The sequence below is a fragment of the Atta cephalotes genome (genome assembly GCF_000143395.1).
Source record: "Atta cephalotes unplaced genomic scaffold scaffold00016, whole genome shotgun sequence".
NCBI classification, from domain to species: Eukaryota; Metazoa; Arthropoda; class Insecta; order Hymenoptera; family Formicidae; genus Atta; species Atta cephalotes.
This window is the reverse complement of record NW_012130080.1, coordinates 5275569-5300967: the sequence shown is the minus strand read 5'-3', so window position 1 is coordinate 5300967 and position 25399 is coordinate 5275569. Positions and strand designations below refer to the sequence as shown.

The 25399-nt window shown below is 35.8% G+C and overlaps 6 protein-coding genes across 6 annotated transcripts; 2 read left to right on the top strand and 4 right to left on the bottom strand.

Annotated features, from left to right (window-relative positions):
• The first annotated feature begins 274 nt into the window (after positions 1-274).
• Positions 275-1921, top strand: LOC105618370. The gene is made up of 4 exons (XM_012199912.1): positions 275-294; positions 396-544; positions 1556-1725; positions 1805-1921. The coding sequence occupies exons 1-4, from the start codon at positions 275-277 to the stop codon at positions 1919-1921; spliced, it is 456 nt and encodes a 151-aa protein (XP_012055302.1).
• A 6666-nt stretch (positions 1922-8587) lies between these two features.
• On the bottom strand, positions 8588-9325 carry LOC105618371. Its single transcript, XM_012199913.1, has one exon. It carries the CDS (start codon positions 9323-9325, stop codon positions 8588-8590), a length of 738 nt encoding a protein of 245 aa, XP_012055303.1.
• A 3455-nt stretch (positions 9326-12780) lies between these two features.
• On the top strand, positions 12781-17116 carry LOC105618369 (protein phosphatase 1 regulatory subunit 12A). The gene is made up of 11 exons (XM_012199911.1): positions 12781-13083; positions 13222-14665; positions 14807-14922; positions 15010-15150; positions 15232-15329; positions 15413-15596; positions 15848-16073; positions 16147-16397; positions 16475-16686; positions 16770-16926; positions 17045-17116. Exons 1-11 carry the CDS (start codon positions 12781-12783, stop codon positions 17114-17116), a joined length of 3204 nt encoding a protein of 1067 aa, XP_012055301.1.
• A 2078-nt stretch (positions 17117-19194) lies between these two features.
• LOC105618367 lies at positions 19195-19914 on the bottom strand. Its single transcript, XM_012199910.1, has 2 exons — positions 19454-19914; positions 19195-19273 (listed from the first exon to the last, which is right to left on the bottom strand). Exons 1-2 carry the CDS (start codon positions 19912-19914, stop codon positions 19195-19197), a joined length of 540 nt encoding a protein of 179 aa, XP_012055300.1.
• Positions 19915-21625: 1711 nt separating this feature from the next.
• On the bottom strand, positions 21626-22808 carry LOC105618366. The gene has a single exon (XM_012199909.1). It carries the CDS (start codon positions 22806-22808, stop codon positions 22005-22007), a length of 804 nt encoding a protein of 267 aa, XP_012055299.1. The 3' UTR covers positions 21626-22004.
• Positions 22809-23685: 877 nt separating this feature from the next.
• Positions 23686-24757, bottom strand: LOC105618365. The gene is made up of 2 exons (XM_012199908.1): positions 24578-24757; positions 23686-24156 (listed from the first exon to the last, which is right to left on the bottom strand). The coding sequence occupies exons 1-2, from the start codon at positions 24755-24757 to the stop codon at positions 23686-23688; spliced, it is 651 nt and encodes a 216-aa protein (XP_012055298.1).
• Between the last annotated feature and the right edge of the window lie 642 nt (positions 24758-25399).

Sequence of the window (25399 nt, the reverse complement as noted above, 5' to 3'; positions counted from 1 at the left end):
CGTACCAAGCCGTGCGCTTGATACCAATAAGACCTAGCCGTACCTGAATACGCACCGGACGCACGTGTAGCTGGAGACGCTGGAGTGGACTCGCATTTGCGTTCGCTTCGTACAATTTGTGTTCATTTTCGTTCCCGTGAAAATAACGTTTGTTACTCTGAATTTTTCTTTGGACTAACGGAACAGCATGGACTTTCAGAATTCCGGTGGCTGTTAAACTAGGAGTGGAATTGCGTTTGCGATTGTCAGTACTGTTATTGAGATAACCTGAAACATGGTCCGCTTTAAAAACAGGTGACTTGTTAAACTCATGGTTGAATTTATTATTGAAATTGTAAAGTTTCTAATTTGGCTTATAATCGTATCTTGTCATTTCTGTTATTATATTTGCTTAGATATGTTGTTTTTACAATAAAGCCACATAACGATAGTGATGACAAGCAGGCGGCATGGAAGAATACGCATGTGTCTAATGCAATTAAATTGAAGGTGCAACAACTATATGGGGATGTTGGAGTTGCAGCGATAAAGGACGGCTTCGACGGTAATTGAATATTAGAGAAAAATTTGTAATTTTAGAACGGAAATCCATAGACGTTGCTTAAGATTCAAGATAATCTTAAGCTACTGTAGGAAACCAATCAGAGAGCCATATTCATATAAGCATCTTAATGCCTTTAATGTATTTATAGTCAGACCTTGTACTAAAGGCTTCCTTAAATTTATCTTTAAATGTTCAGTGTCTAGTCAATGAAATAATTCGTAGAGCATCTGAAGATAAATTTAAGGAAGCCTTAAAAGTTAAATATAAAGACTATGGCTGGTATCATAGTCGGATCTTATATTCAAGACTGTCTTAAGTATGGTCTTAAGAAGTCACAAACCAATCAGAAGGCTGCATTAGTATCTTAAGACGATCTTGAAATAAGAATCGACCATGAATACCTATTGTCCGTATTCATAGTCATAGTCCGTATTCATAATAGACCTTGTACTTAAAGCTTCCTTAAATTTATCTTTAGATGTTCAGCAATCAATGAAATAATTCATAGAGTATTTAAAGATAAATTTAAGGAAGCCTTAAATATAAAGCTTAACTATGAATACGAATATATCAATAGAGATAATAGAGGCGCCGAGTGGTTCGCTGCTCAGTGCGATTGACTCGTGATCTGATTAGATTCGGGTTCGATCCCACGTGCGCCCTGCAATACGCGATTTTTTCGGCATTTTAAACATGATAACAAAAAGTATTCTCGTACTAAATGTGGAAATATATCGATCCAAAAAAGAATTCTATAAAGACTTTAGAGAGAGATATGATAATATTTAATCTATTGGAAAATTACATAACTCTCTCTCTAAATCTTAATAAAATTCTTTCTTGATATATTTCCACACGATTTAGTTATACTTTTTGTTATTTAACATATAAATTTGGACATACTGAAATTTTACTTGAGATTAAGGACGGACTATAGATTCCAGCCTTTTTATTATTAATCTATTTTCGTAGGCTATTAAGCCTAAATACAAGTTTGTTTTTTTGCTGCAGCAAAATACTGTAACGTACAAACGAAAATAGCAATAATAAGACTAAGGCATGGGCCTCATAAATATGCATTACATGCTATCCCGCTGATAAACGATGTAGGTGGGCGACTAGTCAAAACGGAGATTCTGTATATAGGAGCGACTCTGAAACATTGTTTCCTCTTTATCAGAGTAAGATTTGCAACATTCACCTATTTTACTTGTGCCTAGTTAAGAAAGAAAAATATTTTCGTTCCTCTATTTCTTTTAGAAACATCAGGAAAAGAAGCTAGAACAGTTATGGTCAAAATTGCCAACAGAAACCGAGAAAAAACGGATGGAGACTTTTTTGATGACTCTGACCCCTGCTATGAAAGACTTCAAGTAAAAATCATCGTTATAAATAATGAATTGTTTTTATTTTAAATTTATAAATAAAAATAAATTTTAATATATCTCATGAATTAAATACATTAATATCTGGTCACAAAGCAATTTCATGAAATCTTTTTATATCTTTCCACAACGAAATATAAGCGATGTCATTCAAACTCCTTCTTTTCTCTCTTTTTTTTTTTAATTTTGCTTCGAAGTTTAACTTAGAGTTTAGTGTCCATTTTTATCAAGTAGAACTTTAATCTTCATTCAATTTATCATCTTTTTTTTTAATTCTTAGGTCCAGTTCCACCAATGTAAGATTAACTTTAATTTTTCGCTTTAACTTAGTCTTTATCTTTTTGACTTTTTCTTATTCTCATAATTAAAAAACATAAAGAGTAAATTTATCCGAGATTAAGTTAATATTTTACATTGATGGAACCCTAAGAATTAAAAAAAAGATGATAAGTTGAATGAAGATTAGAATTAAGAGAAGAGTTAATTGAATTGAAATGTAAAATTAAACATTGGTAGAGAATATAGTGGGCATAAAGTTTTTCGAGATGCCTCTCTCATACGATACCGTTATCTGCAGAGAATATCTTTAGCGATCGGACCACAAGGACCGTTGCCACCTCTCGCCAGTTGTCGCTGTTCGTTGCTGGAGGTCTCCCTTCCCGCCCGCCATCACTACGGTGTGTCCCGCCGTTATCCTGCCGTTTGTCGTGCACTCGTTCGGATCAGTTCAAATTGTCTCGGAGTGTTCTGAAGCGTTCGCTAACGGCAACGAGACGACTCCAAAGCTACTCCGCGATCCGTGAACCTTGAGACTCATATACCTGCAATTCGTAATCGACAAAAAACCGGGAGAGGCGTGCATCGAAAGAGGAAAAGGGATTCCCGAGAAAACTGCGGATGTTGATGCGCGAGACCGTTCTCGTTCTCGCCCTCCGCAGTCTCTATATTTATGTTGAACGGTTTTAACGAACAGCAAGATAACAAGAGACTTCTCGATATCGACTGCGTCTTCCGGAATCGTGATACTCTGTGTCCGACTGCACAGTTTCATCCGGGATAATCGTCGCCCCGGTACACACCGGCAAGGTAAGCATTTCCTACTCCCCTCCCTCCCTATCGATCATTATTGTTTAGACTCGCTCCTACTCTCGGATCCACCCTTCTATTATGAGGTTTGATCGACATAGACTTGTAAGTAAAATCTCATTCCGAGTAGTGAGGACGACATTCTGCGGAAAATTTTCTGTCTGGCAAAAATTACGACACACTGAGCATTAGCGCGGAAAAATATGGATGAGAGACCCCGTTTATATTTACATAATCCTTGACATTCAATCACGTTACATTTCGATATATCTCTATATCTAAAAGATGATCCTTGATATTCAATCTCTAACTGAGTATTGTGCTATGTTGAATCCCGAGGACTCCTGTCTTTAAACATGAAAGAAAAGGATATTGAAAATAATTTCCATTCTATATTGTTGCTGCATTTTATTGTATTTTTAATTGTATTCAAGATAAAGTTTTATTCGTTTTTGATTGAAAATAAAATAATTGATCAAAATTTCAAAATAAATAAGAGAGAAAAAAATATGTATAATTTATATTAAATATATTTTTAAAATGATTATTGATGTTGAACTCTCAATTGTGGAAATATAATATGATGAAATCTTGGGGATTCATATTTTTAAATATTAAAACAGGAACTGAAAATAACTACTTCATATATCAACTTGCTACTGTATATATCAACTTGCTGCTGCAAGGCAGATCTCCAATAAACACCAACAGTAACAACATCACTGTTATAATTTCATACTCAATAATATAACAATTACATAGAACATGTTATACATACGTTTAGACTGTTGAAAATTGTAATATTAATGTTACCGTTACTTGGTTTTTCTTAGTTCGATGCTTGAGAATTGAGGATCTTATTTTTTTGAGATAAAGAGGAAGAATAAGTGTCATAGTAATATCTTTCGTATAAATCTGAGGAAAGCTTTCATAAATCACAGAATTGGTCTCAGCTTTCTCTTTCATCCTTAGTATGTGGCCGAGAACAAATTGCTTACAGATGTTTGCTTACAGATGTGTCTTGCTTTTTCCTTTTTTTTTTGCTTGAGAAAGAAGAGCTTTTCCTCCAAAAGGGGAAAGATCCGTTCGACTTTCGAGTGCAGAAAGTGTAGTTAAAAATAGACTGTGTTTATAGTTATATCACATCATAGAGATCATGTTTATAAAACAATAAAACGAATCATTAAACTGAATCGCATCGCAGAAAGACTCGGAAACATATGTTTATCAAAGTAGGACTAACGAGATAAATTAAGGATAGTGACTTAAACGATTAAATCACACATTTACGATCAGATAGTCGAACAAATATTATTATTATGACGTGTGAATATTCTTAGAATAAGGAAACACGTATTTTTCGCATAAGTGTTTGCCTTGCTTGTTTTTTTTTTTGCTTGACGATCTCGAGCAGTCAGTACATTGTTTCGTCATTTCTTGCTTCTGATTTATATAAAAATTTCAGGAGTGAAAGTGGCTTTTGTCTACAATTTGCAAAAGAAATATAAAAAATGTCGTATCTAGAATGGACTGTACAAATTATGGATTCGATTCGTTCCTCGCGTACAACTCCTAGGCCCGTTCTTATCGAGTCTTATCGAGTCTTATTTCGAGATCGTCTTATGGCTGCTTTATGCTTCAATCGTAATCTTAAAAATTGGCAACAAAGAATCATTAGATTCTTGATATAAGATCGTTATGTTTCCCCAGTCTTAATCTTAATCTTAGTCTCAAGAAAGTTCCTATCTTTTAACTTTAAGTCCTTAAGATTAAGTCCTTAAGATTAGGACTAATTCTAAGATTAAGACTGAAGCATAAACCAGACATTAAATAATGTCTCAAAATGTTTACAGCTCTCTGAGCTTGGTTCATAAAATCTTAAAATTGTACTTAAGATAGTTTTAAAAATCAATTGCGAATACCGGTCTAGTCTTTAACGTAATTCATCTTGGCGCGACGGCGCGGGACGAATATTTTCAATGGTCACTACATGTCGATTGATGCAAAAGAAAACACTGAAAGTTTGCTTGTAATTTCCACCCTGCTCTCGCTGCGGAGAATTAATCGTCAAACAATAGCTCTCGATCTCGTTATCTTTCAAATGCATCACTCTTGTGAGAACGCAATTTAGTTAGAAAGCTGCCAGTTTATTTATCACTCTGACGTAGAGTCGTTTACCAAAGCGAACGCAAGTCAAATGGGAAGAAAGGGCTTTCTACAATAAGCCATTAGCCAGATTTTAAATCTTAAACCATAAGAAATTTACCAATCACAATCAAATTTGAGAAGAGTAATCAGCCATGATTGGTCAGTTTTTATGTATATTTCTTACAGTTTAAGATTTAAAGCTTTGGTAATGACTTATTGTAAAAAGCTCATAAAGCTTGTTCTACAACAGGGTTGCAAGCTGTAAACTCTAAGAAATTGATCAATCACAGTCAAATTTGAGAAGAATAATCAACTATGATTGGTCAATTTCTTACAGTTTAAGATTTAAAGTTTTGGTAATGGCTTATTGTAAAAAGCTCATAAAGCAACCTTGTTCTACAACAAGGTTGCAAGCTGTGAGCCTTAAGAAATTGACCAATCACAGTCGATTATTTTTCTCATATTCAACTGTGATTACTCAATTTCTTATAGCTTATGAATACTGGCTTCTCTTGTGATTGTAGAATAGGATAATTGATGTAAAGTAACGTGGTCGGATGATCCTGACTATATATATCTAACGTCTGCAACGTGATGAGATCAACGTGAGAGAACTACAAGCTCTCGCTTTACAGTAAGTGGTTGAAAAAAAAGTCATGTCCCGACATGTAGGATGAAATTGTATCTTACTTTCGCATCCGTACGAAGAAAACTCCGCGGTCGCGCGGAATGATCTGAGGTGAGTCTCGGAGGAAAGCGCATGCGGGTGAGATGTTTTAAGACTGTTACGGTGATGCGTTCGCGAGCTTCCGCTCGCCTATTAATTCGCTAATTAGCGCAAGTCCATACGCGGTGTCGAAGATCTCTTACGATAATTAGTTCGGTCAGTTAACGAGTGGCCTCAAAAACTTTCACGTACTTTTGCCGCCGATACGCTCCCCACGACACGTATATGGTAATTTAATGTAATTTGATATGTTTTTACATGTTTTTTTTTATTACAGTAATTATGTATAAACTGGAACTCGCGAAGAACTCTAAGATTTTCTCTTTCTTTTTTAATCCTGTACATTACGCGAAAAACAACTTTCATCGCTTAGTATGTATGAATATTTTTTTATTTTAAGTCCATCATTGCAAAAGTATTAAAGTAAGACAATTTTAGAAAGATTACATTTATTAAAATCTACTTTAATTACTACTACTAGGAAAAGAACAAGTCTACCTTGCTTAGATGTTTGACATACTAATGTTCGAAGAAGCGAGTCGCGTGCAGCATGTAGCGAATGTACTGGATAAGATTCGTTCGCATAAGCGAGCTTCGTGGAATGATTTTAGCGAACACAGACGATAAATATATCCACATGGCATGGACCCCGAGAAAGAGAAAGAGAAGGAACAGGGACTGAACTGGACTGAACTCGAGACTCCAAATCGAGTCTCTTGAGAAAGAAAGAAGGAATGGAATGTTTCTCTCACTTCTCTTTGCTTTCACAAGCCATGTTTCGATGATTTCTTTGACATGCTACGCGAACAACAGTAACATTGCACACGTCAATTACCGACAATCACCTTACATTAGTGTTTCCTGCATTCTACGACCGTTCCTTAATTCCTCCATTTTTATTACATCGCCAACAAAAAGTGTAGCTTTTTGTGCATATTTAAGATGTGTAAATTAAAATAGTAATTTATATATAAAAGAATGAATTTATATTTAAAAGAAAGTCTAAGAAATTTTATTTTATTTGGAAAAGTCTGTGAAAGTTTAAAAATATGAGTGAGCATTTTTATAGAGGTAAATATTAAAATGGCATTATAAATCTCAGAAAAGAAGTTCTCGTAAATCGCGGGACTAATCTCTTGTACCGTGATATTCATGAATACTAAGGATTACTGTCGTTCATAAATAGAATTATCTTTCTCGCAGCAGCCGCCCCATGTGTGACCGCCGTCCATTTACTGAAATATCTTGGTAACCGCTGTATCCAGTGCACCCAGTCGCTTGCAATTTACATTAAGGGGGTACCAAACAAAATACTAATTTCTTAATTCCCAGATTTAGATTTCACATAAGGGAAGCACTAATAAACTGCGTTCAGAATTTATTATTTCGACAGAAAGTTGATTGGGCAACTTTTGGAACTTTGTTTTTTCAAAAATAGAAAATTTAAATTAATTGATCTTTGTCATATTTTTAGATGCGATTGAAGAAGATTGTTTACCAATCTTTTATTTACCAACCGATTGAATGTATCGTAATTTTATACATTCATATCTTCGGACAGAGAAATTTTCTAGTTACAGGCTACGTATGATCGCCAGGAATAGTTTACAACCGATATCCTATCTATCGATCACACACTGTGCTCTTAAGAAACGGCGTTGTTAGCTTTATTCGTGTCTAAATATAAATCGACTTTGTATTTAGTCTCTCATCGCTATTTCCTACATTTATTTCGTATATAAAATGAAACTCGCTAGTGTTTGGGTGAGTAGATTTATTATGTTTCTTATTTATTGTTTGAATCTTTGAAATCGTTTCAGTCTGATACACTAGAAGGCAGATGGATTTAACTTAGCACATAAACAATATGATATGATAATTTTTGTTTAATTAATATTATATACTAATAATAATTATTACTAATTATAATTATTGTTATAATTATTGATATAGAAATTATCGAAATATTGATTGAAAGTTATATTGGGTTTCGAAATCAGAGTAATAATAATTAAAAGTTTAATAGATTTATTAATAAAATATATTCAAAATTTAAAATAAAGATTTATAAATAAATAATTTTTTATGTAAAAATTATAATATAATTGATAGAAAAAGTGAAATGAAAATAGATTTTTACGCAATAATTGATATGCGTGAATAACATATTAGCCAACATGAAACAGTCATTTAAAAACTCTATTTCTCATATTTATGTTGAACGTAGTTTTCGTACTAATAATAATTTGATGTTTGTAATTCTAAAAAGAAACAGCATGAGAAGTAATTCTTTTCAATATGTTATTTCACAATCAATATTTATTTCACAAAACGATGAATATATTTCTACATGATAATGACATGGAAACTTTGCAGTTTTATGCAAGAAATATTTTTCTAAAATAATAAATAAAAAAATATCACATAGACAAGAAACATAATATCAGTAAAATCGAAATAATAATTAATAGTAGACTATCTAAGTAACTATTAATAGTTTGTACTTCCAAGCTATCAATTTCGAAATGCACCATTCTCGACTTTATTGCAATAAGAAAGTTTCCTTAAAATGTTCAATAAAATTAAAATATTCTTGGTTAAGAAATAAGAGTTGTCCGTGGAATTACGTGTAACCAGCTGATCGCTTATTTTTCTAAGAAGAGATATTTCTACATCACCTAAGAAACTTCGATTACATCATTTGAGCTCGATATTCGTGCCCGAAGTTCTCGACACACTTTTCGTCACGGGACGATCACGGCAATTAATGATCAACGAAGAATCGCCGAAGCGTTTCGTTATGCATTGACCGTCGCTTTGGATTTTCGTGATGATCTTCGTAACGGTTGGATGCCGCAAGGATTTCCGTATTCCCTCGTTGCGCTTCCCATACTTCGCTTGGCTTCTCTCCTTCATATCATTCAAGACATTGTCCATGTTCGATACTCCAAGATCGTCTTCGCATTCCTTGTTAATAATTTCCTTATATGGACACGTACAGTTTTGTACATAGGTCTCCCTTCTCTTTTTCTTTGTAGACTTCTCTGGGTCTGTTTCAGGACTCGAGTAGAGGATCACCTTTCCGCCATCGCCCACGAATTTCACTTTTTCTTTAGAAGAGTCTGGTCCAAGAAGGACTCGTCCGCCATCGCCAATATATTCAATATCGCCCACATTATGATTTACATGTAGCTTACAACCGTCACCAATGACGTGAACGCTACCGGAATTCTTCGATAGAATGATGCAGCAGCCATCGCCTACGATCTCCAATACACTGTGATTTGAATGCATCCTGACGACGAGTCCGTCGCCGTGGAATCGTTTGATATCATCATCCTCGTCAAAATGCTTACAATGTCTTATGGAATCGCTCTTAATGTTCCGTTCCTTTCTCTTCATATCCGGTTGTTCGTCGATGCGAGAGATCGTCATTGGTACTTGAGAATTGTCACTTCGTGATAAAAAATATTCCACTCGACAGATATTTGTTCCGTGACAAATACAACAATTATCCAATTGTTGCACAATTGTCAGATTTATTATATAAGTAATATATTAATTATTAATCAGATACTATTTATTGAAGGGTTTCTTCTTGCTTCTGTCGTTCGTCACTAAAAGGAAATATATCCTCTTTAGAAGCGAGTGCACGAAAAGAAAAAGTGCGTTCGTGCAGACACATACGAGAGAGTTATTTACGTTACGGCGATTGGCGTGACACGACTCTGATCCCTATGTCGTAGCCGCATAATAACGAATGCGTATGGTCGTTTCGCGCAGTGGTGGGCACGCGTGACGACGGGTTCTTCACCGAGCACAATCGGCCCGGTTATCATAATTCTTCGGGGGACTTCCCGCGAGACCTTCCGCAGCAGTGAACACTCTGCGTTCATTGATACCAGAGTCGTATCTAAGAATTACAGTGCCTGTGATGAATACTATCAGTAGATCTATCATTTATCTCACAAATAATTAGATTGTGTTGAGATACATTGAATATATTTTTTCTATATAGATAAAATATAGATAATTATACGTTTTAATTTTTTATATATTATTTTATGTATCTTTTAATTTGATTCTCTTCCTACATGTGTAAAAAGAGCTAGAATTTTTCATAAAATATTTTTAATTTTATCCTGCTTCTTGTTATATTCATTAACAGTCAGAAAATTGATATTGGTAACATTTTTAATTTGTAACTATTGCATTAACCATAATTGACGACAAATAAGCTGACATTAAAGACGATATTTTGACATTAAAATAATGATAAATAACGTCTTTATTTGTTGAGAACTTTGAACATTTAGCTACATTAGAAATTTCAAGTTAGAATTCCATTAAAGTAAGATGTAACTTAAACATCTAAGTTCTCTTTTGCCAATTTTTCTTATTTATTCTCACATATCAATTTATGTTTTTTTTGTATTTTTAATGTATACACTGTTTCGCTTACAAAAATGTCAAAGTGCAATTCAAATATAGCAATATGTAACGAATAAAAAAAAATACTTTGAAATTATAAAGAATTTGCCACAGTCTAGTTACGACTTTGTTTCATCTTTTGTCGCGCGCGCGCGCTCTCTCTCTCTCTCTCTCTCTCTCTCTCTCTTTCTAATTCGGTACGCCAATCTCTCGTTATTCATCATGGTCGAACGAAGGACAAAACGGTTTGCTGATTCAAAGAATTTGAAAACAGACTTTATAACAACATTTCTTAATATGTATAATCGTAATGTCAGCTTAAGTTTTTAAAGTATTTAGAATTAATTGTACAATCTTTTATAATTCTTTTTATTGATATATGAAATTATTGATAAATAAATTTTATTTTATACATAAATTTATACATAAATTTTATGCATACTGATATTTAGTATTATATAAATTTTCTTTAAAATTGCTTTTTAATTACATGCCAAATGTTTCTGTATTAGCTTTTAATAATAAAAACTATTAGAATTATATATCTTTAAAAATATAAGAATTGAAACATTTTATTATCTTTATCTTATCTAAGAAGCTATAAAGAAAGCATCTAGGATGTTAAAAATAAATATTTCTTTTGAAATATTATAATCCCTCCAAAGAAAGAGAGAGTGATGCAAATATTTTCTGAATGTGTGTGCTGCAGATTTCACCATGCAATCAAGGAGAAATGCCAAAATGTGCATGCTTAAGTTTAAAACAGAAAGTGTACTTGGAGCGAATGTGGAGAGTACTTTTCCCCAGCAAGAGTTTTAACAATAGTGGACTAAAAATTAATACGTATCTTATTGGACTAAATTTTAAAGTATGTACAAAGAGCCTTTCAAACAAAAGCCTTTAGTATATCTCTTGAATTCTTAAATTTTTATTGCGATATGTTAGAATATATTTCCTCCATCTTCATTCTTTAGACCTTGATTTAAACTAAATCTTTTTCTTTTCTTAAGTAAGTTAATTTCTGTTATTAATATCTCTTTTGTTTCAAGAATTTTGTCAATTCTAATTGCTAATAATCAATATTACATCAATATAAGCATCGATATCAGCATACAAATCGATATCTTGTAAATCCAACTCAACTACATTCCTGACACGTGGCTGCTCTCTGTCATTTGATCATATGATTTCTCATAAATCGCGATTCATGCGTAAAAAATACTACGTCATCCGGTAATTGGGAAGGAGTAATTTAATGACTCAATATATAATAATATGGCAGAATATCTGAGCGAACATCTATGAGATATCAGCTGTGCTCGTAGATATGCGCCCAGGGGAATCCCTTGTTACTCCTCATGTTATAACGATTTCATATCTACATAGTACTGGCCTTTATTGGTTTAAACGTGATTAAAAAAGAGAGATAAACTGATAAGAGAGAATCTGGAAAGAGAGAGAAAATTGGCTTAGCTTAAAAAATGTCAACTAATCTTTCGCAAAAGCAATAAATAGAATTTTTCATCATAAATTTAATGTTATTATATCATTTTACACTATAACATGCATTTATTTGTTATAAATTATTTGCAAATTATAAATTTTATGATTTATAAATATAAACGAATATAATTTTTTATGTAAGTGTAGAGAATCTCTCTCTTTCTCTCTTCAAAATTAAATAATTAAAAATATAATATTCTATATAGATTGATAAGAATAAAATTTTTACTTAGTATTTGTTATTGTCTACAAAATAGTTCACCACCAAGTTGTTCCTTGATTTGGCATGAATCAGAAAAACATGCCCAGACATGACTACGAAATAATTTCCTTTGCAAGAGACGTATGTACCATTCGACTAATTCAATATGACCGTGATTGGAATACCATAACTCAATTCGGAAACGAAACAGCTTTATCGACTTGGCGCCTGTATGCAAGCCTATATACAAGCTAATTGCTCCTGTCTATAGCCTCAGTTCATCATTATGTCCATATTGGATGATTTTTTGTGGACTTGAAAAGTTTTTATAACATAATTCCTGATTTAACAATCAGCTATCTAATTTCAGAAAATTAAGCTAATATTGGGGAAAGTTCGTGCCGCAGAAGATTTAAATTTAATAAATGAAATTAAAAATTTAAATCTGCGTTTCAATTTTCCTTCAAAATCGGCACGAACTTTTCGGACAATCCAATAAGTTTACTGTATCGTCTCACTGCATAATCTACAATACAAAAAGTCTTATTTCATATTAGCTTTTACAAGCTCGTGGTCAAAATGTTAGTAAAAGAAAATAGATCTTTCTAATTAGATTTTGATAAGTCTCGGAAATATATTTACTTAACTGGTATTTCAAGTTCCAAACGTATTATATATAAAAAATGTTTAATTATTTTTTATTTATTTGTTTTTTTTTTGCGATATTTTTCAGTGGCAAAATGATAAAAACGAAATGAGTGACCTTAACACCATTGTAATGGAGACTTCGTATCCCGAGTCCGAGAATTATTTGAAGGTAACATCGCCGATGCTGAATGTAGCGCGACAGGACTCGGGTGTACCCGAGGATCTTGCTTCGCCTCTCAACGGGGAGGAAGATCCGAATCTCACTATGAACAGCGAATGCAACATTACCGTCATCCACATCAGCGAGTCGCAGAACGGCAAGACAAATGACAAATCACTGGCCGAAAATAAGGACAGCAAAGATGGTAGTGACAGCGGTGTTGAAGGTTGCGCGACGGAAGTTCCAAGAGTGAGTTTTAATATAAAGTCTTATTCATGGAAAAAATATTTTTCTTAAAATAAAAACTAATTTCAACATATAAAATTGTCCAGTATAAATGATAACAGATCTAAGTAGTTATCATTTGGTTCATTTTTTGTTTTGCAGGTACGTAGTAGAAATAGCATCGACTACACGAGCAGTTGCGGTGGCTTAGATGATGCTTCTTGCGCATCCAGTCTCGTCAGTTGTTGCTCAGTATACGAAGATGCATGCGGATCCACGTTGCCAGACGATGTGCGACTAGGTGCTACTGGTGGCGAGGGCACGAGCGAGGGCGGTAGTGAAAGCTCGTCTATCGCTGGTAGTGTGTCCGTGCGAACGAGCCGTATGAATGTGAAGAGGACCACAACGGCGTCCAATGCGACCAAGAAGAAGATTACGAGCGGTACTGAGTCGCAGAAGAGCGCTCGCACAAAACCAACAAACACAACCTCGAGCACGAGCTTGGGCTTGACGACGCCGCGGTCTAAATCGCGAACAGCAACTCCTAGAAATATACTGACCAAGACTCAAAGCACGAGCAGGGAACGGGACCATCGACCACGATCAAGAGAAAAATTGAGCGCCCGGGAATCGAACTCTTCGCTCGTTGGAGATGTCTCCAAGACGCCTGTTGGAAGTCGTAGTACGGTGACGTATGGTTGTCGGTCCAGCAGCAACGTAATGTCCAGTTCGGTATCTACTCCTACTTCGTCCTCAATCGCAAAGACGAGAACGAGGGTGTTGCCCGATTCGCTGCCATCCGCACTGACCACGGAGATCAATAAGGATCTTGCACAGCGTAGCGGAAGAGTCATCAGGAACGATTCGTCGAGATCGAGGACCGCATCCAGTACGCGAGGAGCGCGTACGCCGGCATCCACGCCGTCCGAAGAAACGAGAGTGAAGATACCGTCTTTATCAACTTCTCGTGCTCTCTGTGTGAAGAGTACCGTCTCACGTACTGATAATAAAGCTACTGGTCAAGATAACAAGGCACTCGATACGTACGCAACGTTACCGCGTAGAAACAAAAATAAATTGACAATTTCGAAAATTGGAGAGAAGACGGACAAGACAGCAAGAAGTAGATCCGGAAGTCGAGACGTTAGCCTCAGCAGAACCATTGAGAAGAAAAACATCATGGGGAGAGATTCGTCTTCCACTCATAAAAGCTTACCGCCCTATCCCAGACAAAGAACCGTCGAGAAGACTCGTATATATCACGAAACTAGTGCGCAGACTGGCTTGACCGGGCAAGACATTGAGAACATGATGTCCGGACAACCGAGCGTCGTCGCCGGACCCGAGGTCATCGAGAGATTGCACAAGAGTTGCCAAACGGAGGACGCATGGAATGACGTGCAGACTTTGCAGGATAATTTGAAACGCTTGAATGAGGAAAGCAGCAGTCTGCAAAAAGAGAACGAGAAATTGAAGCTCGAGTTAGCCGAAGCGAATCGTCTTCTAGAAGAGGAACGGGCTGATCATGCGTTTGCGCGTCAGGAACTTGATAGGAACGCACAACGAATACTAGCTATGCTAGGTACGCCGCAATCGGAACATGCAGGTAATTCAATGAACAAAGTAATAATGCAAAAATAAATGATAAATTTATTCATAAAGCGAGATTATTTTATGCTACTTGCATATCTATATAATTTATAGAAATAAAATTTGTAGAAAATAAGTTCATGAAATTTTTTTTTAGAAGGTAGCGACAGCTTCCTTGAACTTGAATGTCATATACAATCCTCGGGACAAGTTGTTGCTAATCAGCAAGTCGAAATAGCTGATCTGCAATCGCTCTGTCGTATGTTAAACAGGGTAAGAATATTGTAACAATAATTGTAATTATAATATGACAATTATATTTCATATAAAAGATATCTTTTTATAACATTTTTATTGAAGGACTTGGACAAAAGTCTAGCCGCGCAGAAAGCTTTACTACAACAGCAACAAGAATTGGAAGCCGAATCAGCCGAGATGCAAGATTTCCTCCAAGAGGAGAAGGCCACTTTGGCGGATGCACTTAAGGACGCCGAATTGGAGGTTTTTTAAATTTTAAATTTTGCCTCCTATATTCATTTCATGAAGTATGTACAATTTTTTTATCTCGTTTGTCTTTTATAGCTTAAGAAGAAAGGGGAAGCTTTAACTCAAAAAGAAACGGAATTAGAAAGACAAACAGAAGAGTGTAAGCATTTAGTGCGAATTAGTGAACAAAGAAGGTATGTGTTTCATGAAAATTGTTGACAATATTTATACTAGACATTATAAAGTGTATTTTAACGATTGATTTTTTATCTATTAGGCAAGAAAATTTATCAATGAGTCTAAAGTTGAATGCCGTCGAACGAAGAAGTAGAGAACTTTTACTCACTCAAGGTGCTGCAATGTCCGGAGCGGCTGTAGCTCTTTCCGGACTTAGCACCAGATTGGAAGGACTAGTAGATCAATTGATTGCTTCTTATAATATTTCAGTAAAAGATCTTGAGGTAAATACAATGATGAAAATTATTAATTGAGTACAAAATAATTTACATTGTTACTAAATAGACTTTATATGAATGAACAATAATAACATACTCTATTTCCTGTAAATAAATATATAAATGATTACATTATAGATAGAAGATTAATGTTCTATTAATAATTTCTTTTTGCTCATTTTTCTTCTACATTTAATAATTAAAAAATATTTTCTTCAGTCATTATTAAACGTATTGTAATTTTTTTTCCTAAAAAGGATGTCATATATCATAACGAAGCATACAGCAGAAGTAACAGTAGCGTGGAGTCTAGTCCGGTTAGCTCTAAACAGAGTTTGAAAGAACGCACGCCGAGTCCAAAGAGTGGATCCTTTGTTTCCGCAGTAATCAGCGCTATTCGGAACGCCGCGACGCATCCTTTCGCGACGAGAAATAATCTCGATAAAAAATCCAGTCTAGATTCATCTAAACAGATTTACAAAGGTAATCGAATACAAAATGTTAAACTAAGAAGACTACATTCAAAACCATTAAAAGAACAATTTTTATTTTCTAGAACTAAGTATGGAATCATCGTCTGACTTGCTTGATTTTGAAACTGAGCCATGTTTGATGATGGAAAGCGTTCTGGAAGATGTACCTTTGCCAGACACATATTCGCATAACATGGTATCGAGCAGCGATTCTCTCCGCAGAGCACTGAGTTTTTCCGAAACATCGGACGAGCATAATGTGAGAAAGACAAAATACATCGATGAGTGTACTAGTCTCACGAATCTCACCCAGGCAATCTTGCATCGTCGTAAAGCAAGTATCTAAATTAGATTCGGAAAGTAAAAATTATAAAATGAAGTAATAATAATTAATCATATTAAAATTTACAGGTGGAAGACGAAGGTGATGATGATTGTGATTCCGTGAGCGAATCTGACACTGGGACCAATGATGGTCCTATGCCTTTGGTGGATTACTGTCCATCTGTAGATCTTGTCGATCAAGTGATCGAAGTGGACAATCTCGTTACCAAACTTCTGAAAGTGTTACGAATCATACAGCTTGACAACGATACATGTATACAGGAATTGAAAGAAGAGAGGTAAGTTTAATAAATTTAACTGAATTGTAATTTAATGTTGTTAATTAGAATATTAATTATTAATTGGAACGCATTATTTACAGATCTAACTTGGAGATAAAATTAGAAGCCACTGTAACAGAATTGAATGAGCTTCGCAAGATTATCGATAATCTTCATCAATCGCCGGAAGATGTCTTGAACAACATATCCGATCGACGACGTAGCGTTGTGGAGAATTGTCGGATTTTGCTCAAAGAGGTAATAGCCGGCGATGTTGCCGATACATTTTTATAGTGTACTTCTTCCACGCTACTGCCATATCTGAGATAAATTATTAACTTTCGTGAAAGGATGTCAAATGGTTCAATTTCTCTAGACGAGTAAGAAAGAATTAAAATTTAACAAGGCTGTACTTGCTACTAATAGCAGTTCTGGCGAAATAGACTGAGGATCTCTCGATGTGACGATTTCCGCTTAATATTTTAAAATATTTATAAATTTCTTATTCTTCCTAACTATTATAAATGATTTTAATTCTTAAGAATCCATGTAAAATTTTAAGAGTCTGAATTATTATATTAAACATCGATGAACATTTTATTGTTATTCATAAAAATCGGATTTCAAATTTTGAGGTGACTGAATTTTCAAGAGTTTAGATATATAGTTTGGAATATTATAGTTATATAGTTTGGAATATTACATATATTTTTCCTTCCATCATAATATATTTTTGTGCGCTTTATAATGTTAATTTCACACTGAATATAATGGTGTATATGTGTACATGTGTATATTAGGATGTACATCCGGATTACAAAAATCAAATATGAACAAATACGGGCTCGTCACTGTTTTTAAAATAATTGTACAAAAAAAGATTATTTAAAAAATAAATGACTCTGGTTAAAATTCAATTAATCATAGCTAACTATGCAGCATGTAGAAGAATATATTAAAGTATTTAATTTTGCTGATTTTGCATTGTATTTCTTTCATCAGAATTTGGCAAAATATATTCACGAATAATGATTAATGATTTTGAACATATATTTGAAAATGTATTAATGTATGCAAAAAATATATGTTTTATATGTCTAAATGTATATTTAACATATATTTGAATACGCTAGTACACTTTCTGTGAAAATACGAAATTGTAAATCGTTATTCGTTATTAGCCAGTATATGTATTTAATATTCCCACCGCCAAGTTGATCATAGAATTTTATATTTAATAAAATAATCTTCCAACGTGTGAAATTATTAGGTTTATAAACAATCAATTTTTTTAATTACATATTTTTTCATTCAAAGTAAACAGGGTAGCCTATATTTAAGATAATAATATTTAATAGAGAACACAACAAGAATTAGATACATATAAAACGGAAGGATAGATTTCAAATACCTTTTATTGTGTCTTCGATCATACAATACTTGTATTACCGTAATTACATTGTGTGACTTTTAAAAAGATAGTGAAATATTTTATGACAAATCGTAGATATAAAGATGCTTAAGATGCTTCTTAATAGACAAGAATTAGAAAAAGATATTTGTACTATTATTTTTGTGTATGTGTATGTGTGTGTGTAATTTATTTCTTTCATCTAAAGATGTATATACGTCAATTATAATAAATCTCAAAGATTTTTTGCTCACTGAAACCAAAGTTGAGATTTATTATAAACGTTTTCCAAACGAGGTTTCTTTTATTAAAACGGAGCTGTGCTTCAACTTAAGCGTAGCTTTAATCATGGAAATATTGTGACGATACAACCAAACAACACATATGTATTTTATTGTTTAATCAAATAAATTTTCATATCTTGAAAAATATACAGATGCATTATAATCAATTGTATTATATATACTTATAACTTTACATATAATTAAAGTAGATTATATTACGTAAATGCATGTAAAAAATTCGCAATTGTCAATACAAAAAATCGTCACTAATAATTACGATTAGTTTATAAGTAAATGAATAGTGATTTATATATTGTGACGCTAAATCAAAACGGAATTATGGCAAAGCGAATATTGTATTTAGCTTGTTTAACATGTAAATACATATGTGGTTACTGAATCACAATCGCCCGTTACATTGTACGGATAAGGTGAATGAAATCGCCATTCCTAATTTTATGTATATTCATTTAAAAGCCATCTTTTAAGTTACAGAGAAATGAGTTCGAGGATTAATGCTAATATTAGCACGTCCTTTTATTAATACTAAACACCATATAAATGCGTGGTACGACATCAATTCGATCGTCAATCATACACGTTATATTCTATGAGTACTCGTCCATCATCCCTGTAGATGCAGATATCCTATCCCTGTGGAGAGAATAATATATTCTTTTCAAACATCTTATTTTAAATGGTTGTAGTTTGAAATACAGAATACAGAATACAGCGCACATTGTATTAAAAGAAAAGGAAAATACCGTTTTCTTAATATATGCTGTAGACGGAATATTGTGTATGTGGAATTGCAAGCATCGAGGAATCATTTTAGTGCACGCTCGTGCCTCGCACATGACGTATGCGCCGTATCAAGGGTGACAAGAAATTCATCAATAGTACAGCTGGTCTGGAACATAAGAAAAGTATATCGAGAAAGTATACATTAAATTATTTTTATAATTAAAAGAATGAAAATTACACGTGAACTGCAATAAAATCACAATTATAAGATTGATATAATTAATACCATTATAAGATATAATTAATAAAATTGATTATTAGGCAGCAATATGAAATAGATTTTTACTTGTTTAGTGTCTTCGAGATCGCCAAATCGGTTTTGTTGGGAACGCTATCGATGATGGGTTTGTCTAGTTCGTTGATGGACTGGATCGTCGGCGGAGTGGATACCTTTTGATTGGAAATTGATAAATTATGTTCCGAGTTGCCGGTGGCGCCGGCCAGGAGCAGTGCCTCGACTGGCGCAAATACGAATACAAGACCGTCCAAGTGGATGCGATAATTCTCGGTTCCATTCTGCCGTTGATCGTAATAATCGATGGCATCGGAGAGCGTAGACGTCGGTGCGGCGAAGGTTACAGCTGTCTCCTGCGGTATCACCGATATGATTTCATCTTTGATTTCAGACTCGATCTTGGAATCAATTTCGGACTCAGTCGACTTGTCGATGACGGGTAAACACTGAACGCTTGCGAAGAACGCGATGAGTAGTACAGTCTTGAATACACGCATGTTGATTGATAACATTGATGAACGGCTGTTTGTCGAGTTGCCTTTTGTTCGAATGCAACTCGTGAACTTATCGGGTTCACCTATCTACTTGACCTCGGTCTATTCTAAAATCTGTCAAGAGAGTTGCTCTCTACTTGATTCCAGTTCCTAAGTTATTGTTTTCTACGATTCTGGTTGAAGCCGGTGACTGCAGGATGCTTCCTGTTCGGTTGCGATTGTAAATTTACAAGTTATTTTCTTACTCAACGGGCGTGAACTCAGGCCGACCACTTTTTTTGATGATTCTTAATGAGATGATGCGGGAACGCGATTGGCCCGGGACCAGTATCGGTATCGCGAGATGAGACGAAAATGGACGAAACGTTGGAGAACGTGGAACGTGTCTGGACAACACGGAGGATACTCGAGGTATGATGACCGGGCGATGTCTCGTACTAGAAGACGATCCCGATCCCCACCTGGGCGATCCGAACCTGAGCCTTCCTTCGGTCGGTTCTAGAAACGGATCCCCGGAAAAGTTCAAGAACCTCGGCGTACTGACAGCAACCTGCTGTTAACGGCATATATATATATATCGTCACGGCACTTGATACGCTGTAAAACTTTTGTAATTTATGCGAAGATTGAAAGAGAGATCACTTATGTTTAAATCTGAACTATATACTTTCCCTATCTGCAATTTTCCGGGCCAACTTTCAAAAATAACATTAGCAAGAAGATATATTTTTACTTAATTACTTAATGTTTCCTTGTTTCTTCAGAATCTCTCACTTCTGATTTTTATTATACAAAATTTTTAATTAAGATTGACGAAAGATTTACTTATAAGATAAATAACAAATTCTTGTCATTTTTTTTCAATCATTCATAATTCAAGAATTTTTTTATCTTGCGGCTAATTGTATTCTTCTCCAATTAAAAGGAGATGCGCGATATTGGAAATGATTCTCGTGATTTTTGAACATCTCCTTATTACATTCGGATTGCGAAATCGCCATCCGGAGAGAGGAACGTGACGGTATTAATAGCATTAACGATATTCAACGACGGAGGCGTGGTGGAATTACTGAAACTGGTCATCCTCATCAGCAACGTATCAATCGCGCGTCGATGTCCTTCGCGATGATAACCAGTTTTATTCAAAAGAAAAGGAAGAGCAAGAGACGGGGAGATACGCAATGATGTTAAAGACAGAGCATAATAGTTATCACACGCGGTGCAGGTGTATACATACACGTGTACGTAGATGTGCGCACATCTATAGTCACCAATCTCTGTAAAGGGCAATGTCCTATCGTGGCCGTTCGTGGTGAGTTCGTTTCCCCGATCTGCCCGTCTCGCGGCTTATTACCGTAACCTTGCCCTTGCTCTTTCCTCTCGCGTACACTTCCGCCTTGAGAACCGAATCAACGCTGTCGCCGGTCTTTGACACGACCTTCGATTTCTGGAAATTCCCTGGAGGGTCGACGTACCGCGCGCTTTATGTGACTCCCCGATTGGAGAATGCAAGATCAGAATTTTGGCTTTTAAGAATTCCCGACAGTAAGAATCTTATTCCCGATAGGCGCTATTTATATACTGCAGCGACAAAGAAAGAATAAGAAAAGTAGAAAGTATTAAACAAACGAAAAAATGGTATCAACGATCTTTATGTACTTCTGATCTCTAAGAACTTATTGATTTAAAAAAGAAAATGAAAATTAAAATAGAATTAAAGAAAATTAGATTTGTTATTGCAATTTTTTATTATGATTTTTCCTTTATATTTAAATATTCACATTGTTTTGTCGTTTAAATATTTTATTGATCAAATAGCTTAATATAGATACATGCAGTAAATCTTCGCACATATATATCTTAAAACGATAATTATCTCGCATTCAGCGCATTTTACGTGCTAAATTAATTAAATAATTTGAAATAATTCTTCTCATGTTATATGGGATGATTCTTGCACTAATAAGCAAAAAAAAATGCTTTCTATCAGCAGATGTAATAAATCTGATATAAAATTCATACTAAAAAATAAAATATCGTATGAGAAATAATCGCATGATAACTAATATATTTTGATGTTTAAGATCTACAGCCATGGGAACTTAAAGCTAAAGAGAATCGGCTGATTCGTCGAATTGGCAAACGCCGGACGCATCGCGATGTCTTCCTGGACCACAGTTCTCGACACCATCGCCTAGTAATCTGAGTTCCTGCTGCTTCTCCTCGGTTAGCGGAGATACATCGTTTTTCTCAGCATTCGAAGAAAATAGTGTGACATCCTTTTCCCCAGGTAGCTGCTTCTTTAACGATGGTCTTCCAGGTTCATCGTCAGGATTCCAAATCACGTTCCCAACCACGCTCCGAACCCGGCCACTGCCTCCCGTCTTAGGTCTGGACGTCTTCCTCACATTCACGAAGTATCCCGGAAGAGTCGGCACCTCGCGGCTTTTCGGAAAGTCGAAATTCTTCACATTTCTCGCGATTCTATCAATTTTTTTAGTTTGCTCATCACCGATTGGTGTCAGTTGTTGATCCAAGACATTCAACATTTTCGTATCTCCTTCCACTTTTTGTACTGAATTTTCTTTATCTAGATAATTCTCATTTATCTGAATTTCCGCAGAATAGGGCTCCTCTTGGCGAACTTCCTCACTGGATTTGATCGCTCCTTGTCCTTTTGATCGAGCATTTACCGCTGCCTGGATAGCATGCCATGCTAGATCGCTTATGTCGTTAGTGCTGGTACTGCCGCTACTACCAGGGAAGAGCACAACGAAGAGGAGGTTTTTTAGCGTACCGTGCCCGTTGATCTCGCCATCCTGCCGTTGATCATATTTTGCCGGAGCAGCGCCAACTTTGGCGAACGCGAAGAACGCCGAACCGAGGAAAAATAGCATCTGGACCATCGCCATCCTCGTGATGTATACACGTCGATCACACACGTCGTAATGCGTGTAGGTGAGCTCTAGATGAGCGAGATGAGAGAAGCAACGAAGTTCGACCTTGCAATACAATGCTCTTCGGGCAACGCGAGCGAAACGAGCGAGGTCCTTTCCTCAACTGCGACGACCGCGCGAGTAGCGGGCCCGCCGCACTCGATGAGACCGTTGTATGAACCGGTACGCGGAATCTGTATGATAGGGGGATCCATCTCACCATAGGATTACTTATAAGACACATCGCCACGTCGATTAGCGTGGGAATGATACCGATATTGTTCACCGATATCGTTATGAACCATCGCGGATTTCAACGACACAGCTAATTTTGAGTTAAAAACAAAAACAGAAACCTCGAGCAGAAATAATAAGAATCAAGAGTCAAAATGAGAAACGGAGGAAAAAATATAAGTATTGTATGAGATAAGAGAGATCTTTTTAGCGAACTTCTTTTCTTTCTACATTAGAGAAAAAAAAGAGAAGATGAATCGTGTAAGAAATTCAGCTAAAAAAAATACGTCTAAGAGTATGCGTGCGCTTGCGTTTCTTCCTGTGAATATACTTTTAATCATGTATTACCTCTTTTAGGAAAACTCTTTAGTCCGGAACTGTGAAACAAAATAAGAAAGAGCGTCAAGTACTCGGAGATAATTATCGCATTACAAAAGTGCAAAATGTGGGATTGTTTCACCATGTGAAGGCAAATATGGCGTAAATTCGATGCATATATGGCACACCTTCAAAGAACACTTGTTTCTAAATTTACTCCTCTAGCTTTTGCCTCTGAATCCGGTCAAGGGAGGACCGATCGATCAGAATAGGACATCTGGTCGTACTTACGCAGTTGTACTCACGGCAACAAGCGATTCAACCACGATCGACAGCGACCATTGCCGTTTGGAACATATCCAAATTTGCAGCGCTTTTGCGACCGCACGACATGTGCGGATTTTACCGTGGTCGAAGGAGTTGTTCCGGTTTCAGCTTCCTTTTCACTCGGTTGATTCTTATTGTCATCGTCATCCGCATTTGGCGTCGAGCTCGTGGTACCAATCAACGGATCAGCATTTGGGATCTCTTCGTCTTTGGACAGTGTCTTGTCGTTCTTAGTATCATTCGATGGAGTAGCATTTTCGGATAGCATTATGTCGCTCATGGTCGGGCTTGTATTATTGATAGGCGTCGAGATAGTTGAATTTTGTGACGGCAGTGGCTCGAAAACTTGTGTGGCATCATTTTTCTCCGTCGTGGAACTCACGATAGGCCTGTTTCCCGGCGGCTTGATGGTAAAGTCGGCATAATCATATAAGTAATCGTAATCCTGCGAAAGCAAGGATAATGTCGACGATGATTTTTCAGTGGTACTCAAAGCAATCTATTTATTATTAAATAAAATATGTAAAATGCATTCTGAGTACAAAATGTCTAAAATGGACTTTATAAATTACAGGCTCGCTTTAATCTTGCATCAAACCATCATATATATATATGTATATAGAACTAACGCAGTACAAACTGAAGAAAAGCTTCGACTATTTCATTAACGGTAAGTGCAACAAAATCAAAAAAATATATCACAGTAAAATTTAATTTTTATTCTTTCTCGAATAAAGAAAGAAAATATAAAATAAATTTGAGAAAAGGAGAAACAGGAAAAAACTGATGAGAAAAATAAAAAAATATGTCCCACTAAACCCAGTTAATAAAGAGAGAAAAAGACTAAAAAAGAGGAAAGGATTTACCGTATAATCGTCCAGGAGCTCGGAGTTGACAAGCGCAATCACCTGCAGGTCCTTCAGGTCAATCTGCACATTCACATCACCGGTCTGTCGCTGATCGTAGATCGCCTTGGCCACCGCGGGAAGAATCGCGATGGTGACGAGACAGGCCGCGATAACGAGGAAGCCATGTAGGACGAGCATGATCTGTGATCGATTCTGACGTGAAGAGGACTGAAAAATGGATGGTAGCGAACGTCCTGGAGGCCCCGACCTGATGCGTCTCACCGCCTCCGGCAGAAACCCGTTAACAAGACAGCCGGTTTACTCTCGAGATACGGGATTCAATCCCGCATTCGCACGTACATACAAAACCGGTATACACACCGCCCGGTGGACACCTCGTCTCGTATTCTTGCGTCTCTCTGTCACCTCCCGGCGTTCGTACAGCGAGTACGATGCCCGGCCATTGCCCTCTCGCCGCTACGCGGTCTACCTTGACAGCCGGCCTTCGGAACGCGTATAACATCGCGTGTGTATATGCAATCGGATCGTCGCTCACATATATTTTGGTATAGGCTTTTGTACCTCGGTCATCAGAAGTGTTTGCACGTGCCCGTAATGATCTTGAGAGAATCTGGACAGGCGGGACGATACTGTCTACTTGGCGCCTGTTCAAGAGATTTACTCATGAGAGAGAGAGAGAGAGAGAGAGAGAGAGAGAGAGAGAGAGAGAGAGAGAGTACGTACTACTACATATAATAATAAGTAAGTAAGTAAGTAAGTACGTACGTACGAACGGTAAAGGGTAAGGGTAAAGGTAAGGTTAAGTACGGTTACTTAAGT